General features: G+C 41.2%; 1 protein-coding gene across 7 annotated transcripts in view; it reads left to right on the top strand.

Annotated features, from left to right (window-relative positions):
* Positions 1-19,419, top strand: part of LOC138761669 (disco-interacting protein 2 homolog A-like) — a 294,820-nt gene that overhangs the window by 210,499 nt on the left and 64,902 nt on the right. For 6 of the 7 annotated variants that reach the window (XM_069934205.1, XM_069934203.1, XM_069934210.1 and 3 more), the window contains 8 exons: positions 3,521-3,652; positions 6,568-6,600; positions 7,278-7,397; positions 9,803-10,000; positions 10,175-10,266; positions 14,721-14,831; positions 16,164-16,287; positions 17,053-17,162. In XM_069934205.1, coding sequence (XP_069790306.1) covers positions 3,521-3,652; positions 6,568-6,600; positions 7,278-7,397; positions 9,803-10,000; positions 10,175-10,266; positions 14,721-14,831; positions 16,164-16,287; positions 17,053-17,162 — 920 coding nt within the window. The remainder of the gene's footprint in view (positions 1-3,520; positions 3,653-6,567; positions 6,601-7,277; positions 7,398-9,802; positions 10,001-10,174; positions 10,267-14,720; positions 14,832-16,163; positions 16,288-17,052; positions 17,163-19,419) is intronic. The other variant, XM_069934204.1, reaches the window with a different exon arrangement.

Here is a 19,419-nt window from a genome sequence, read left to right as displayed (position 1 = left end):
CAGAACTGTTGATGTGTAGTGGAAGGTAGTTGTTCTTAGTCCTCATGAAGTCCACGATTATCTCTTTCGTCTTGTCCAGGTTGTTACTCTTACACCATTTCATGAGACTTTCCACCTCTTTGGGGTGTGACTCATCGTTGTTGCTGATGAGGCCAACTACCTTTGTGTCAACTACAAACTTGATGACACTGTTGGAGCTGGATCTGGTGATGCAGTCAGGGGTCAGTAGTGTGAACAGGAATGGGCTGAGCCAGAGGTCAGCATGATGGTACTTGACGTTACTGACCCAGACAGACAGGTCTGTCTGTTAGGAAGTCTAGGATCCAGTTGTAGAGAGGTTTGTTGAGCCCAGTGAGGACAGCTTCTCCACCAGCCTCTGGGAATGATTGTGTTAAACTCTGAGCTGGTCAATGAATAGCAACCTGGCATATGAGATGTTCTCAAGTGGGTCAGGGTGGAGTGAAGCAACAAGGTTATAGCATCGTCTGTGGTTCCTTTTGCAGGCGAAATGGGTTCAGCATCTCTGGGAGGTGTGTTTTGATGTGTTCCATCACCAGATGCTCAAAGCATTTTATAATGATGGAAGTCAGTGCCACAAGGTGGTAATCATTGAGGTCTGTTATTGTTACCCTCTTGGGTACCAGGATGGTGGTGGCTGTCTTGAATCCCGTGGGAACGATGGACTGTTTTAGTGGGGTGTTAAAGATGTCCATTAAGACCTCTGTCAATTGGTCTATGCAGTCCTTCAGTACCCGACCAGGTATGCTGTCTGGTCCCGCCACCTTGTGTGGGTTCACCCTTGGATGGGGTTCCAAGTTTTTCCTTCATTTTCTTAATGAATTGTTTCTTCTTTCCACTGGTGAAAGTAACAAGCCAGGATTTTGAAGACTGAAAAACTGCAAATATTGCAAGTCTGCAATAAAAAGAGAAAATGCTGAAAACACTCAGCAGATCAATCTGATGCTGCCAGATATGTTGAGCATTTCCAGAATTGTCTGCTTTCATTTTAGGCTGTAAAACCACAAATCTCTTTGCACTCTCTTAAGTATCCATTTTCTCGGAATGTGGCAGTATTCCAATATGGTCAAACCAGAGGTATAACTTCCTACTTTTGTATTTGGAGCTCCACTTATGAAGCCCCTAATCTCTTCTGCTTTGCTTATGCTCTCCCTCTACGTTTGTGTCAAAGATCAATGAACATGAACCTTCTTCTCATACACATGTGCTCTTCCCATCCTGTCACAAAATATTAAATTCCATTTGCTACTTGTCTCCCCATTCTTCTGAATTTCCCTTCTGATGTAGTCAATTGATGCCTTCATTGCTGTTTAATGTTTGATATTATTAGCATTTTTAAAAGCCTTTCTCTGTTCCTATTTGGAGAGAAACTGTGGCCACTGCAATAACTCTTGGAGAATATCACTGCTTACCATCCGTAGATTTGAATGACAGCAATTTACCATTTACAGATACTCATGTTATCTAAACTGACATTGATGCTCTTATTCGAGGAGTTTCAATTTTGTTGGCCAAGTTTTCATGAAATACCTTGTCCATTGCTTTCTTCAAATTCATATCGGCCATAGTGCTCTTTTTTTTTTATTGGCCTTCTGTTAGTTTATTCAAGATAGTTGGCCAAATGCAATCTAAGTTTTATTAATCTGTGCATGCCATTTGATTATCCCCTTCCTTTGCCTTTTCTGTTAACCTGCTGGCCTGCAGTTCCTCAAAACAGGCCTTGCATCGCTCTTTATCGCATTTGCCACTTGGTAACTCCAAGTCTTTGGTACCATTTGGACTGCTTTTACCAAGTTGGGGTGTAAGCCATCCAGATCAGGTGACATCTTTGCCATGTTTTTGATTATATCCTGCCTGTAATTTCTCATTCCATCCAATGCTTTGATATCAGGTTTTTTTTTTATTTTGGAAAAGTGCTCAGACTTTCTGAAGGTACCTAGCCAATTTGTGAAAAGTTTTTACTCTTAAAGATAACCGATTATTTTGCCAACATTTGATTCCATTTTTCTCTTTCTCGTAAGTTCTGCTTCAGCATTTACTTTGGCTGATCACCATTCTTAATCAACCTTATGAGGCGAATCACTTCATTTAATAAATCCACAATACTTGAGCATGTTATTTTAGTGCTTTGAATGCTGCTTATCAATTAACCCATTCCTGAATATTAACTTAGACTTGGTGAATGCAGGTGTAGGCTGACTCATTTGCTGAATGAATTTAACACGATGCGACAATTAGTTAACATTCCCAATCCTGTCTTTATGAAGAAAGGAATATAATTGATGAAGCTGAAATGGCTGGATGTAGAACACTGCTGAGGAGCTTCTGCAGTGACATCTAGGGATAGGATGATTAACCTCCCAGGTCATCACCTATCTTCCTTTGTGCAGGGTTTCACTGTGGCAGCAGGAAATGGCACTAAAAGATTAGGTACAGTGCAATCTGGATTTGAGTATGCTTGTTATTTCTAATACTTCTAAATGACAAAACATGGAAATTTTGTAAACAGTGTAAAAAGCCACAATGTTTAAGTAGATTTATAAATTTATTGGTTAAATGGGTCAAAACATGTTGACTGAAATTTCTAAATTATTCAATGGAAAGAATGAGCCAGATAGTAGCATAGTTTTTATTTTTAAAAAAGGTTGGTGTTGGCATTGAAGAGTTTCAAACCTATTTTCCCTGGTTTATGAATCAACATTTAATTGTGTGATTTTGAAATGTTGCCAATCAAAAGCAAAGGATGTGTTCATTTGTCATTATATATTCATTAATATTATCTGCAGAAAGTCAGCAAAATCAAACATTACAGAATGAATCAGATTCTCTGCTGTGATCAACTCTGCCAGCTTCTGATCGCATAAAATAAAACTAAAATATATGATCCTCATATTACTGTAGGTTTTATAACACAGACAAGTTGACAATAAAATTATTTAAACTGAAATGTTAATAAATAGCTTATGACCTTGAATCGCAATGTCGTTTAGAAACATAGCAATGTTTCTATTCCTCCCTCTTGCACAGCTTTAGCTTCAACTTGTATGTGTCAATGATATTTACTTTAATCAAACCATGTTCCCATCAGTTTCTGAGCAAGAAACTTTCTCTTCAATTCCTGCTTAATACATTTAACTTGGAACGAAATTAGAGGCTCTCAAGGTTTCAGCTGTTATCTGTTTGAAAGCTGCAGGAATATAATGATTGATTTTAGCTCCTTGGGTTGCACGAGGGAAAACTTTGCAGAGGGCTGCCAGTTGTGCGAATGTTCAGTTAAAATAAGCTGGAGGCCTATTGAAAACTTTCTTGGCCCACTTGCTGTCAAAACCATTACAATGTTGTAACAGACTTTTCAGCTAGCTTTTGGTGTGTAGACAGTTAAGTGAGGAGATAATTATTTGAAGAGTGTGTTTCTTTTGTTTTAATGGAATGCATCAAATTGTTCATTCTTGGTCCTTTCCTTTGAAGGACCCAATGTTCTAATCCCTTCCCTTCTGTTCAGACAACCACTCAGCACCGCCAGATGTGACCACTGGTGCCTCGGAGCGTATTACCCACTTCGAGAGGCCACAAGTTTCCTCAGTTCGTGGTGTACCTCGAGGATTCAATAATAGCTCAATGGACACAGCTGATGGTGAGTTGGGGTGATGGAGATGTTCAGAAATGAAACTAGTTCAGCTATAGACACTCAACTGTAGACAAAGAACATACATAGAACACTACAGCATAGTACAGGCCCTTTATCCCACAATATTGAGCAAAACTATCTAAATCTACTTCACGATCAATCTAATCTTTTCACCCCACCCCCACTCCTTTGCAGTCTAAAATCCCCTATTTCTTTTTTTACATCCAGGTACCTCTTCAGCAGTCTTCTAAATATCCCTGTTGCATCTTCCTCAACTACTAACCCTGGCAGTCCATTTCAGGTACACACCACTCTCTATGTTTAAAAAATAAAGATCTCTAACATCTCCCCTAAATTTTTCCTCCACTAACCTTAAAAAGATGTCATCTGGTATTGCCCATTGCTGCCCTGAGTAAAAAAAATGCTGGCTTTCCACCCTATCTATGCCCAGCGTAATCTTGTATGCCTCTATTAAGTTACTTATCATCCTCTGTAGCTCCAAAGAGAGTTTCCCTAGTTTGCTCAACCTTTCCTAATAAGACATGTTCTCTAATCCAGGTAAATCTCCTCTGCATGCTTTCTAAAGCTTTCACATCCTTTCTATAATGAGGCAACCAGAACTGAACATTCTATGGATGGAGTAATCAGAATTTTATAGAGATGCAGGACTTGAATTCAATTCCTTGGCTAATGAAGGCCAAGATAGCATAAGCCTTCTTAACTGTTCTATCAACCTGTGCAGCGACCTTGAGAGATCTATGGACTTGTACCCCAAGATACCTCTGTTCCTTGGCATGCAAAGATTAACTTGTATTGTCTTCGATCTTCCAAAATATATCACTTTGCAGTTTAACAGATTCAACTCCATCTACCATTTCTTTGCCCAACTCTTCAACCTGTCTTTCTCCCATTGTTGTCTATGACCACCTTCTATACTATCTACAACACCTCAAATTTTGTGTCACCACTTTGTACACTAATCACAACTCTTCAAACCTTCGTGTCATCTTCATCGTACAAGTTACTTATGAAGATCACAAAGAGCAGGAGTCTCAGAACCGATCCCAGTGGAACACCATGAGTTATCAATTGCCATCAGAAGGCGTTCCATCTGCTACCATCCTCTGGCTTTTATGGGCTAGCCAATTCTGAATCCTTGCAGCCAAGTTTCCATGCCTCACTACCTTCTGCATGAGCCTACCGTGGGGAAAATTTATCTGTGAAAGGAACAGACCTAAATAGCAATGCCTATTTTTTTACTGATGCTCATATTGAACGCCTACATCTTATTTATTTTTTTAACTCAGAGGTACAACATGGTAACAGGCTGTACTGGCCAACAACCCCGCACTGCCCAAATACGCCCATGTGACCAATTAACCTACTAACCCTGTACGTCACAGAACTACATACGTCACACAGAGTTTTCAAGCAAGGAAACAGGCTCTTTGGCCCAGCTTGTCCATGCCGACCAAGTGGCCTGCATTTGTCCCACATCCCTCTAAACCTTCCCTATTCATGTACCTGTCCAAATCTAATTGTACCTACCTCTATTACACCCACCAGCACCTGTGTGAAAAGCTTGCCCCTCAGGTCCCCTTTAAATCTTTCCCCACTCCCCTTGACCTTACACCGACTAGCTGGTTGTCCGCATGTTACTTGCACTGGTCATGAGACTGGGAAACTGCACCACTTAATGATTCTGCCAGTGACAGTCCAGAAAGAACAGATCAGCAAAACTCACTGGTCGACCTGGCAAGCCAATTTCACCTTTTTGACTTGGTCTTTTTGAATGTAGGAGGAAACAGGAGTGCCTGGAGGAAACCCTCGCAGACACGGGCAAAACTACAAACTCCTTACAGATAGTGCTGGATATGAACCCAAGTTGCTGGTGTTGTTATAGCATTGTGCTAACAACAAATCCTCCAATATTTAATGCAATTTATGTATTCATGCTAATTAAATACTGTCATTAGGAGAGAGGCATTCTTTAAACTTAAATTTGGACATACAGCACAGTAACAGGTCATTTTAGTCCATCAGCCCGTGCCACTCAATTACACCCAATTAATCTCCAACCCCCGGTGCATTTCGAATGGTGGGAGGAAACCTGAGCCCCCAGGGAAAACCCATGCAAGCACGGGGAGAACATACCACTCCTTAAAGAACCCCGGTCCCAATTGCTGGCACTGTAACGACGTTGCGTTAACTGCTACGTCAACCATGCTTCCATATTCACTCATCTTGGTAATTTGGGCATGATTTAAGTATATCAGAATGTTCCAAAGTATTTAAGTTGTTGGGAGTCACTATCTCAGAGGATCTTTCCTGGAGCTAAAACACTAATGGCATCGTGAAGAAAGCACGTCCGCGCCTCTACTTCCTCATGAGTTTGGGGAGGTTTGGTATGACATCAGAAACCATGGCAAATTTCTACAGATATGTGGTGGAAAGTGGGCTGACTGGCTACAACATGGTCTGGTTTGGGGACACTAATACCCCTGAGCATACAGCCCTGCAAAAGGTAGTGGACACAGCCCAGGACGTCACAGCACAGGCAAAACCCTCCTCACCATCGAGAACATCTATAGGGAATGGTGCTGTAGGAGAGCAGCAGCAATCATCAAGGGTCCACACCACCCAGCACACATCTCTGTTCTTACTGCTACATTCAGGAAAAAAGTATAGGTGCCACAAGACTCACACCACCTGGTTCAGAAACAGCTGCTATCCCTCCACCATCAGACTCTTCAACAAATACCATCAGATTCCTCAACAACAAACTCAATCAGGGAATCATTTAAGGATTCTTACTTTTGCACTTTATTATAATTTTTTCTCTCTGTATGCATAGTCAGTTTATTTATATTTCTTTATTGGTTTACATGTGTACATTGAGCACAATTTTTTTTGCACTACAGTACCAATAAGCCTGCTGGAAAAAGAATCTCAAGGTTGGTTATATGTGATGGCATGTATGTACTCTGACGATAAATATGAAATTTATTTTCCAGAAAAAAGTAATTTCTAGCATAGTCATAAATGCAAAATAGGAAATATGGAAGCCCATTTTGGCACAGAATTGTCCCAAACACAATGTAACCACAATCAGCTACATGGTTGAGGGGTAGATATTTATCAATTTATACTGAAGCAAAGTGCTCACTTCAAAATAATCTGTGTTGTCTTAAGGGTAGTTTGCTAGGATACTTTACATTCACCTGAGAGGACAGATGGATACCTCTCACCAAAAAAAAGTATCACAAAAAAAATTGCACTCTCAGTGCTGCTTCAGATTGTCAAATAATTCCAGGCTCCTTCCTGAATGAAAATGATAGATGAAATCTGCAAAAAGCTGTACAACAAATCAGAAGGCAATGATATGCAAATATTATCTTGAAAATATGATGTACAATCTGTTGGCTCTTGTTGTGTCACTAATGACACAAAATTCACTAAAATGAAACCTATTTGCCCATTATTTAAAAATCTGAATTACTATTTAAAGCAGACTTCATTTATGTCACTTTGATGTAATTTTTGATAATTATTCAACAGTATGATAAAATAAAATTCTTAGATGCCAAATCTAAGAAAATTTGGGAACAAAATAATTTGCTTATTTTGCCAGGAGTACCTGTGAATAGCAGAGTTTCATCAAAAATTCAGCAGCTCCTGAACACCCTGAAGCGACCCAAGCGACCACCTTTGAAAGAGTTCTTTGTGGATGACTTTGAAGAGCAACTGGAAGGTGAAATCTAAATCAAAATGAATATGTTTATGAGATTGGTAGATGATGATTTAACAGCACCATGTTAGAGAAATTGGATTAATTTTCAGAATCTGTCTATCATTTAAATGTTTACTTTTCCATATAATTCTATAATTTGGCTTTGGTAAGAGCCACTCCTTTTGCTTTTGAATCCTCAGTTGTGTGTGAATTTAGTTTTTTTTGTTGTTTGCAGCAGTTTACACATCTATCTGGGTATTCATTCCCATGGGCTGATGATGGTTCCTTTCAGTCAGTTTGTGGGGTTTGATAGGTGCGTCCTGAGGAGGCTGTAAAGGCCAATCCTTGACAGGCCCTGCTTGCCACATATTTGGCAGGTGAGGCCTGGAGGGGCAGCAGGGGCAGAACATCTGTTGTGGCGCTTCCTGTTGCCTCTTTGAGCTTGTTCTCAGCAGTGTCCACACCTTTTCTGATGGCATCCCTCCACTGCGAGCGATCTTGAGCCAGATCCTCACATGTTGATGGGGCAGTGTCAGCTTTCTTAAGGCTCCTGTTCAGAACATCCTTGTACCATAGTTGCTGGCTTCCTCGTTTTCAGGTACCACTGGACAGTTGGCCATATAAGATGTCCTTGTACAGTCTTCTGTCGGGTATTCTGACAGCATGTCCTGCCAAGAACAATTGGGCTGACATCACCAAGGCTGGCATTCCGGCTTGAGAAAGAACCTCAGTATTAGAGACCTTGTCTCGCCAGGTGATCTTTATCAGAGAATGTAAGTGACACTGCTGCGGGTGGTCAAGCTGAGATAAGTGACTCTGATATGGTCACCACATCTCACATCCATATAACAAGGCTGATATGACAATGGCCCTGTACACCTTGCACTTGGCCACCAAGTGTACACATCAGTGCATTGGGAAAGTTGAATGTTTATGTTGCCATTGTTTGCTTTCATGCTGTACTTTAAACTGAAGTAATTTTTTTGTGGGAGGGTGTGGTTGAATTTTTTTCCATCATTACAAAGTTATCACCATATCAGTTCTGTTGTTGACATGCCCAGAATATTTTAAGGAAATGTTTCTTAATCCTGCACCATCTCCCTGAGATTCCACCAGGATACTATCATCGTCCCTTTCTTCTTTCTTACCCACACATGATCCTTTTTGAGACTCACAAAAGTATGAGCAAGGAAACTGCCATATTCACCATTTTTTAAAATTTCTGTTGGCCCACCAGTGTCAAACAACTTCGGCTTTAAATGTTATTTAAAACACCAAAGCTTAGTTTACAATTACTGGAAACATTAGGTGTAAAGCACATCCTACTTATTGAGGTAACACCTTTGAACTGAGAGCAGTAAGAATGTAATAAATGTTGGAGTTGCCAGTGGTGTTCGTAGTTCCAAGAAGGAATTAAAAGCAAAATTATCAGGTTGTTGTGCTAGTTCCTTTGAATGGCTACTCCATTAAAGAGATGAGAATTTGCAAAGGGGCCAAACCTAACTTGAACAGTTGGACAATTACAATGAGGAAAAATCCTTCCCTACTATGTCCATTGTGTCATCAGCTTTCTGTTTCATTTGTATGCTGTCACTAATTTCTCCATGAACTACTCTTCACGTTAAATCCTGGTTCCTTCTCCCACCTTTATTGAAGAGTTATTTTTAATAATGTATAATTCCCTCCACCTAAGTCTCTAACAATGTCTGGTAGTAATATGTGAAAAGATTTTGGTCCAGATTTTTTTTTCCAGACATTAAAACATTTGTTTTCTGCAGAGGTGAGTTGAGATGGATAATTGAAGCCTCTCATAGAAAATAATGACATGTACCTTTTTCTGATGGATAATATTAGTCCATGGTCCTATGGTGGACACAGTCCTGCTTTGTAAGGGACTTCTAAAGTGCCATCTTCAAATGTTCACAACCTGCCAGCAAAATAAAAATCATAAATCCTATTGTGTGGTTAAGCACAGAATTTACATGATGGTCAAATGTAAAGGATGAATATTGCAGTACAGTTTTTCTGTCTGGATTTTAAAAAATAATTGCAGTGGTAGGGTTACTTTGAGGCATGTAGATCCTCAAATTGTCCATGGGTGAAATTGTTGTTGAGATGGTGATGGGCAATTTTTGAGAATGAAAGTTCACTGACTTTTTGGAACAGTGGTTCAGATGGAAATGGGTGCTTTAACTTGCAGCACAGTAGCCTTCATACCTTCATTCAGGGTTTACCAATTTTGTAGAGCATAAATTTATGTATTCTGGGTGGTTAGCATACAGTCACTATTGCTTTCTACAATCATTTTGTTGACAGAACTATTTGTTAGGCTTTAGACTTTCTGGTCCTTTTCTTTCAAGAATGATGCCTATGGGTTAATTTTGTTTTTAATATCACTTACATTTCCTATCCTGCTTCACTCCCAGTTCCGCAAGTTGACCCAAATCAGCCAAAACCGGAAGGTTTACAGACAACACCGTTACAAGGAGAACCGTTAGGAGTAGTGACAAATTGGCCTCCATCGCTGCTGGCAGCTGTACAAAGATGGGGAGCCACCCAACCCAAAGCATCTTGTCTGACCTCACTGGATACAACAGGGAAGCCAGTTTATACACTCACCTATGGTAAGGATTTGTTTACCAACTGTCATTGGAGAATTTTTTATTGGTACTATCCTGTTTTATTTCAAAGATTGAATGTAAGTGCATGGATGTGAAATTAAACATACATATTTTAATCAATGCTTTACAAAGTAGTTCACTTCATGGTTGTTGATTCCTTTGTTTTATCTGTTTTAGGGAAGCTTTGGACTCGGAGTCTCAAGCTAGCGTACACACTTCTCAACAAACTGAGCAGTAAGAATGATCCACAGCTGAGACCTGGTGATAGAGTATGTTATTCAAGTCAAGAAATTTTAGAGTTCCTTTTTCATAAAAGCATCAAAATTTCAAAACTGCAGGAAGCCAATATTCATGTGATTGTGCTAGCAAGCTAACTGGTGTGTGAAAGGACCCCATATTTGCTCTTCTCTGTAAACATTTCTTTGGCTTGGCTTCGCGGACGAAGATTTATGGAGGGGGTAAAAAGTCCACGTCAGCTGCAGGCTCGTTTGTGGCTGACCAGTCCGATGCGGGACAGGCAGACACGATTGCAGCGGTTGCAAGGGAAAATTGGTTGGTTGGGGTTGGGTGTTGGGTTTTTCCTCCTTTGCCTTTTGTCAGTGAGGTGGGCTCTGCGGTCTTCTTCAAAGGAGGCTGCTGCCCGCCAAACTGTGAGGCGCCAAGATGCACGGTTTGAGGCGTTATCAGCCCACTGGCGGTGGTCAATGTGGCAGGCACCAAGAGATTTCTTTAGGCAGTCCTTGTACCTTTTCTTTGGTGCACCTCTGTCACGGTGGCCAGTGGAGAGCTCGCCATATAATACGATCTTGGGAAGGCGATGGTCCTCCATTCTGGAGACGTGACCCATCCAGCGCAGCTGGATCTTCAGCAGCGTGGACTCGATGCTGTCGACCTCTGCCATCTCGAGTACCTCGACGTTAGGGGTGTGAGCGCTCCAATGGATGTTGAGGATGGAGCGGAGACAACGCTGGTGGAAGCGTTCTAGGAGCCGTAGGTGGTGCCGGTAGAGGACCCATGATTCGGAGCCGAACAGGAGTGTGGGTATGACAACGGCTCTGTATACGCTTATCTTTGTGAGGTTTTTCAGTTGGTTGTTTTTCCAGACTCTTTTGTGTAGTCTTCCAAAGGCGCTATTTGCCTTGGCGAGTCTGTTGTCTATCTCATTGTCGATCCTTGCATCTGATGAAATGGTGCAGCCGAGATAGGTAAACTGGTTGACCGTTTTGAGTTTTGTGTGCCCGATGGAGATGTGGGGGGGCTGGTAGTCATGGTGGGGAGCTGGCTGATGGAGGACCTCAGTTTTCTTCAGGCTGACTTCCAGGCCAAACATTTTGGCAGTTTCCGCATTGAGACTAAATAACACTTTTTCATCACTTCAAATCACAAACTAATGTAGGGAATCCAATTGTGAATTGTTATCCTGATGGTTGAGTGGTTTCATGCAGCACTGAGTATGCAGCCCAACCATACAATCAGGCCTCCACTTCAGACCTAGTTTCCTTTGAATTGCTTGATTTATTCACATTGGTGATTAGAGGCTGAAAGTTAGGGAGTGGTAAAACTTGTTTATTGCACAGACACATTACTGGAACGAAGTAGAGTGGAAAGAGATTAATGACTGGATCGTTGTTGGCTCTGATACTCCCAAGGAACCTTCAAGTTGAGCTGCTGTCTCAGACCTCCAATGGCTGGGTTCAGCCCAAACTTTGGATGCTGTCTTTGTAGAGTTCCATGAACTTTTTATGGACATGTGGGTATCCTGGCTGGTTGGGTTTTTCCTCATGCTGGTTAATAGGTTAATTGGCCTCTTAACTTGCTCCTGGTGTGTGATGGCTAATCAGAATGTAAAAATACAATGCAATTTGTGTAAATGAGTGATTGATGGTTGGCATGGACTCGGTGCATCTTCTGTGCTGTCTCTCTAGGCCACACATGTCAAACTCTGGCCCGCGGGCCAAATTTGGCCCGCGATATAATTATATTTGGCCCGCAAGATCATATTAAATATATATTAGAGTTGGCCCGCTGGCCGCCGTGCAAGTATAATATATGCACAGCAGCAAGTACTACCATAGTAGTTTATAGCACTTCCACAGCAGGCACAGCAGTACACCGATATAGTTAACGGGAAAGTTAATTAGATATTCACAGCGGCGCCAATACAACGGACCCGCCGCCTAGCTACAATGGACCCGCCGCCTAGCTACAACGGACCCGCCGCCTAGCTCCAACGGACCCGCCGTCTAGCTCCAACGGACCCGCCGCCTAGCTCCAACGGACCTGCCGCCTAGCTCCAACGGACCCGCCGCCTAGCTCCAACGGACCCGCCGCCTAGCTCCAACGGACCCGCCGCCTAGCTCCAACGGACCCGCCGCCTAGCTCCAACGGACCCGCTGCCTAGCTCCAACGGACCCGCCGCCTAGCTCCAACGGACCCGCCGCCTAACTACAACGGACCCGCCGCCTAGCTACAACGGACCCGCCGCCTAGCTACAACGGACCCGCCGCCTAGCTCCAACGGACCCGCCGCCTAGCTCCAACGGACCCGCCGCCTAGCTACAACGGACCCGCCGCCTAGCTCCAACGGACCCGCCGCCTAGCTCCAACGGACCCGCCGCCTAGCTCCAACGGACCCGCCGCCTAGCTCCAACGGACCCGCCGCCTAGCTACAACGGACCCGCCGCCTAGCTACAACGGACCCGCCGCCTAGCTACAACGGACCCGCCGCCTAGCTACAACGGACCCGCCGCCTAGCTCCATGTGGCTGGACATGGTGGGTCACCTCCGCGTCTCCTTGAGCTTCATCTGTGCTGCTGGGCGGACTTTCCGCTGGGGTGGAGGTCGCGGACGAATTCCACCGCTCTCACGGTATTCCCGGTGAGATGACGAGACCAGCGGGGACTCCTTGGGTTGTTGGCGGCGGTTGCGGCAGGCGGAGGCGGGGGCGGAGGAGGGAGAGGGGCAGGGGGAGGGATGCCGCTCAAGTTTGCTGGCTGGGCTGGGGAGGGCTCCCTGCAGACCTCCACTCCCTGGCATGCTTCTCGGCAACGTGCGATCCTTGGCTTAAAGGCTAGAGAGAAATATTAATTATTGAATATTTTATTTCTTATTTGTTAATGCTTCTTATGGAAAGAGTTTAATCAAAACTATTATTAAACATTTATTTTAATAAGAAAAAGTTTAACATTACATATGTTGAGAGAAAACATGCAGATGTTGTTGAAAATTTTCAATAAATATTTAGTTCGGCCCTCGACTTAGTCCAAGTTTTTAATTTTGGCCCTCGGTGAATTTGAGTTTGACACCCCTGCTCTAGGCTGACATACAAATGCCAAAAAATGACTGTTATCAGTTAGTCGTTACTTTTAACCACTGAAAATGTGTCAAACAAGTTGTACATTTGGGGGGAGAATATTGGGAGGTGGGGAAAAGATGATTTATTGTGGAGAACCAAGAGTAAGATAAACTGCAAATTTTGCTGACTTTCATTGAAATATATTGTTGGAGGCTTAACATAGATGATATCAATCTTAAATTATGTAAACCAGTGACTATATTTGTTTGGTTGAATCCCACAAAATACTGTAACCACTTGGAGGCAAATTAGCATAGACTCACTTAAGTACCTGGTAGATTAGTTTAAAAAAAAAGGAAAAGAAAATTTGCTGCTTGAAGAAAATGAAAATGGTTGTTGAGTAAACTTGATTGATCAATTTAGTTAAATAGAATATATCAGTACTATAAGATTTTTTAAATTCTCAGTAAATTGCAACATAAAACTGACCTCAGAGCTGTTATTAAAAATGTATTATTCCCTTTAAAAGAGTATGAGTCATTTATTAGAAAAGCCATAATCTCTTGCATCAATGAATTGCTGAGGAACTCAGCTGTCAGGCAGCATCCATAGCCAAAAATGGTCAGTCGATGTTTTAGTTTCAGACTCTTCATTGCAACGATACTATAAAGGATGTGATATGTATATAAAGACAGAAAGAAGCTGGTGGTGGTCAAGAGGTGACAGGGCATTGGACATAAGGTGTGAGAGATGGAGAGAGAGAGCATTGTGATGGGTGGAGGAGGGTGGGTTGGAGAGAGAAAATAAGAACAGCAGTAGATAAAGAAAAGATGGGTACCATAGAACCAGATAGTGGGGGTTACCGAACATTTAAAAAAAATGATGTTCTTGCCTTTTGTTGTAAGTTTTTTTTCCCTCAAATTTACATTCAGCCTCACTCTTACAATGGATGAAGCAGAGAACAAACATATAAATATGGGAATGATGAAGGGAATTAAAATAGTTCTCAGTCTCGATAAAAGGTTCAAACCCAAATTTTGACTGACCATTTCTACCTGTTGGTGGTGCCTGACCTGTTGAGTTCCTAGCAGCTTATTGTCTGCTCAAAGTTTCAGCATCTGTTGCTTTTGTGATTTTCTGCAATGAATCTATTATTTGAGGGAAGTAAAGTTAATTTTGAAGCTTTTACCAGTTTTGTTAAATGCTCAACAATGCATCTTTGCAAATGAAAAAGTGTTTAAAACCCAGCTATTTCGTAAAACTTTTGTTGTAACTAGCACAGTTCAATGATAATCTAACTGCCCCCAACCCAGCACAACACTTTTAACCAAATATTTTATTTACGTAATTATCACATTTACGTAATTATGTAGTTTTACATGCTACATGAATTTAAGATTTTGTATAATGTAAAGATCTTCTGTTCTAGGTGGCTTTGGTGTATCCAAACAATGATCCTGTGGCGTTTATTGTGGCATTTTATGGTTGCCTTTTAGCAGAATTGGTTCCTGTGCCCATTGAAGTGCCATTAACAAGAAAGGTAATCCTGTTATGATTTAATTTCTAATTCAAAGTTGAATTTGGTTCTATTGAATGTTGGTGGTGACCATTAAGTTATCAGTTCTGAAATGTAATACAGTAAAATCCCCATTATCTGGTACTAAATCAACTGGAAACTCAACCAACCAGCAAAAAGATCAAGGAAATAAATAAATAAATGATATGATTGAAATTAAAAATAAGAATAAATAAAGTTTTAAATAAAAGTTTAAAATTGTAAAAGTAAAAGTTCTCCAAAGCAGCATAACCTTTGGGTGCAAATATTCAGCCAGAGGAGTACCCTAGTCTTGCCCCACTCGCAGCAGCTGTTTCAATAAAGTTGTGTTTGAATAAAATGGTGGCGCCCAAGATGAATAGCCAATTGATGCCACTGAGAGTCTCCCAGAGTGTCTCCCTATCCCTGTCTAGTAAGAATTTTTATTAGCATATTATTAAGTAAATTAGTAAGACTTTATCTATAAACTTGATGGAGGGGGGTTAACTATGACGGTGGCACAGTTAGTGTAGCAGTTAGCGCAACGCTGTTATAGTGCCAGTGACTAGGGTTCATATTTAAAGAAAGGTCCAGTGAGCACCTGACCGGGACACACATAGAGGTGAGTCAGGTTATCAGCACAGGGAAAATGCACACCAGGCTTGACCAGGACACATACGTGGAGGTAAGTCGGATTATGCTGAGGGTCTGACCAGGACACTTGCATGGAGCTGAGTCGGGTTGAGCTGAGGGTCTGACCGGGGCACTTGCATGGAGGTAAGTCGGGTGGCATCGAGGGTCTAACTGAGAAACTGGTGTGGAAATTAATCGGGTTGCACTGAGGGCCTGACTGGGACACCTGGATGAAGAACTGGTCGATGTCGCTCGCTGCTGGGGTCAGCTCTCCCAAAGTGTCTCCCTAATCCTATCTTGCAAGTCTTTATTTTTATTAATATTAGGTATATTAGTAAGGCTTTATCTGTAAACTTGGGGGAGGTGAGAGGGGTTAATTATGACGGCAGCATGGTTAGTGTAGCGGCTAGTTCAACACTTACAGTGTCACCAACCAGCATTCAATTTTAAATTTTCTGATTAAAGTGAACTTTACATAATTAATGACTACAATACTGTTTTTTTTTCAAATTACTTTACACTTTGCACTTTTATCTTTTAAACAGTGTATTCTTAATGCAGGTGTAGAAGTTAGGCATTTGTAAGAGTGAGTCTCAGTCAAGCAGAAAATTCACATTTCCGGCATCTGCGATTCCCCATAGGTGCTGGATAATAGTGATTTTACTCTACTCGTGCTCTGAGTAATGTTTCCTTTGCTCCTGGTAGGATGCTGGAAGTCAGCAGATTGGCTTTCTACTTGGTAGCTGTGGTGTATCAGTTGCACTCACGTGTGATGCCTGTCACAAAGGATTACCAAAGTCTCAAGCTGGGGATGTGGTGCAATTTAAAGGTAATATCACACACATGTTAGTAAACACAGAATAACATGCAAGATAACCACAGCCTTTTTATGAAGTGCTTCAGTTGGCCACTTCACATGAGGGGTTGGAAGGGATTTTCATCAGTGTTGCGTGATTGCAAGGAGATAGCACTTGTAAATCAATTGGGATGTTGAGGGTGGAGGAATGTTCAAAATAAAACTTAGAGGTACTGGCAGCCATCTTTAATTCACACATTGTTCACAATTTTCTTGGTGATGCTTTTATTGCCATACCCTGTAAACAGTCGAAGTTGTAGGTTTGGAATGTTTGATCCAAATTCTCTCAGTAGTGAGAAATGTGCATCTGCTTATGAACACCTACAAAATCACTTCCAATAAAGCACATGGTTCACTTATTAAAAAATTTTAAAATTTTTCTCATCCTATTTCTAGACAAAGAAAATTATATAGGAGATGGTCATAAGATCTGTTGGTCTATTCAGTGTCCTGGCCAATTCTGCATCTCAACCCACTTATCTGCCCTATCCACACAACACTTGATTTCCTGATTGATTTTTCTCAAGATTTCACTTAATTACAATGATTCTTGAAATAATTGGAATAAGAACTTCACAACATTTTGGTTGTTGGTTGCTATTGTTCCAAATTAAACTGAATTTCATTGACCTGGAAGGTTAATTCTTCTTTTGCTCTCCACAGATATTGCCTGACATTCTGAGTTTTAGATTTCCAAACTTCTGCTTTAGTTTTGAATTTTCTGTTTATTTTCTGTAGGCTGGCCTCGACTGGGGTGGTTTGTGACTGATGTTAAAAACTTGTCCAAGCCACCTAAGGATTGGCACCCAGTGATCAGAGATGCCAGTAATAATATTGCTTACATTGAGGTAAGTTCTCAGTTAATCACACTGTTTGTTGCTGATAATTAGCTTGATTTGTTCTTAAAATGTCTTCAATTCAGTGAACTAGAAATTATCTCAGCGATTACATTAGTATGAGGTCATTTACTATTTATGTCGCATCTGTAGTTAATCATCATATGGTTCTTTGCAAGGAATAGCAAACAAAATTTGACACGTACCCAGGGCAGAAAGCCAAAAACTTGTTGAGAGGTAGGTTTTAAGAAGCCTCTTAAGAAAAGAAAAGAAAAGCTGAGAGATTTGGGATGCTTTATTAATAATTACGAGGAGAATGCAGTGACAGGGTATGCAAGATGATGGACTGATTTCAGAAAGAAGAGAATTGCAAAATCCAGGCTTGCTAACTATTTGGAAATGAAATGTTAATTTGCAAGAACAAAGTTGAGGCAGTGAAGATAGATTTGGAGAGCTTCATAATGCTTGATAGGAAACAACTATTAATAATATACTATTGTGGGAGGTAGGAAAGAAGTTGGATAGTCACTGGTTTTGTGGGATTTGAGTCAAAATTCCCAGAAGAACAAAAAAAAGGTCTTCAAGGTTACCCTAGCGATGTACAAAAATAATCTGATAAACATCGGTCCAAAATTGTTAATTTCAATATACTGTGGCTGGAGGACAAAGGGCAAAGATTCGAACTTTGACAGGCAAGTTTAGTTTTGATGCCAAGCAATATTTGTTTGCACAGAAAGCAATCAACAGCAAAAAGAAATTGCCAGGAAATCGATGGAGGCCAAGTCATAAGAATAAGAAACAATCAAATGTTGCTTTGGGAAGATGTGTTGGTCGTTTTTAAAATTTTGTGGAGATTTCTACTGTACTGTGTAATACAATGTACTTTGGCATTACATTTTTGTGGTTCAATACTTCAGTTTCCCAGAAATTGTATGAGGAAATTGTCCACTGAACCTGCTCTATTTTGGGGATCCAAAGGTTGCTGCGCAGATTGATTGGGAAGTAAGAAGATTTATGGTATGCTCATTAATCAGGGAATTTAGTTCAAGGGTTATGAGGTAATGTTGCAGCTCTAGAAAACTCTAGTTAGACTGCACTTGAAATATTGTGTTCAGTTCTGGTCACCGCATTACAGAAAGGGTATGAAAGCTATGGAGAGGGTGTAGAGGGTGTTTACCAGGATGTTGCCTGGATTGAAGAATGTGTCTGCCTGAATGCTGGAACAATAGATAGCCAAATGGATGAAAGAAAAGTAGAGGGTTATGAGGTAGAGAAGGTTTAAAATGTTGAGTAGGTTTATATTGGTTGACAAGGGCCTATACTGTGCTGTGATGTTTTATGTTGGACCTGGTGCCAGTTCATTGACTCTTATTTTCACAGTGGAGAAGAATGTCCTGAGGGGTATGCTAAAACTTGAAGATAATTTACACTTTTAACAGTTATTTCCTTCTGCATGGCATACATTTTTTTGCTTTTTCAAATAACTTTTTAATGTTTGGGTCAAGCATACAAAGAGGTGAGGTCCTTTTCCACTCCTACTGTTCTACTTCAATTTTCCCACCTCTTGTTCATTCTTTCCTATTCCCCCCTCCCTCACCCCATGTCCCTCTTCCCTTGAGAAGATTTGTTAACATTCCCATCACCTCCTTCCTCACCAGGATTCACTTGTCACCTAGCAGCTTCTGTCACCCCCCCACCATCCTTCCCCTCATTTCTTTATACTAGCTACCTCTCTTCTACATTCTCAGTCCTGATGCAGTATCCCAACTTGCAACATCGGCTATCCTTCTGCCACCATAGATGCTGCCTGACCCGCTGAGTTTTTCCAGAATTTATTCTTTTGCTCCTGATTCCAGCATCTTCCGTTTATTGTGACTTCACAGATATGCGTTGCTTTGGCAATTTGGACAGGAAACAAGTGTGGCCTGCTTCACTGATAAAAGATTTCTGTGGTCTGCTGTACTTTTGTCTTAAGGATACCTGCTAATGATGACTTGAAAATTAGTTTGTCATGTACAATGTACATATGGACTGTAGTTCTGTCATGTTGCATCTAAACAGGTACTTAAGATACACCCATCTACAACAGTATACATTAAATTACTTGAGTATGGAAAGAGATAGTAAATACAAAGGATAGATAAATATTTACAGTTACAGTGGCATTTTAACAGATAGGTCTTTTTGTTGTGCTGGTGTAAGCTTAGGAGAGGTCGGGGAGGTTCAAGAACGATAGCCATTGGATAAACCCTATAACTCACTGAACTCC

This window comes from Narcine bancroftii, chromosome 4 (genome assembly GCF_036971445.1).
Source record: "Narcine bancroftii isolate sNarBan1 chromosome 4, sNarBan1.hap1, whole genome shotgun sequence".
Taxonomy (NCBI): Eukaryota; Metazoa; Chordata; class Chondrichthyes; order Torpediniformes; family Narcinidae; genus Narcine; species Narcine bancroftii.
The sequence above is the reverse complement of the archived record's forward strand: the minus strand, read 5'-3'. Positions and strand labels throughout refer to the sequence as shown.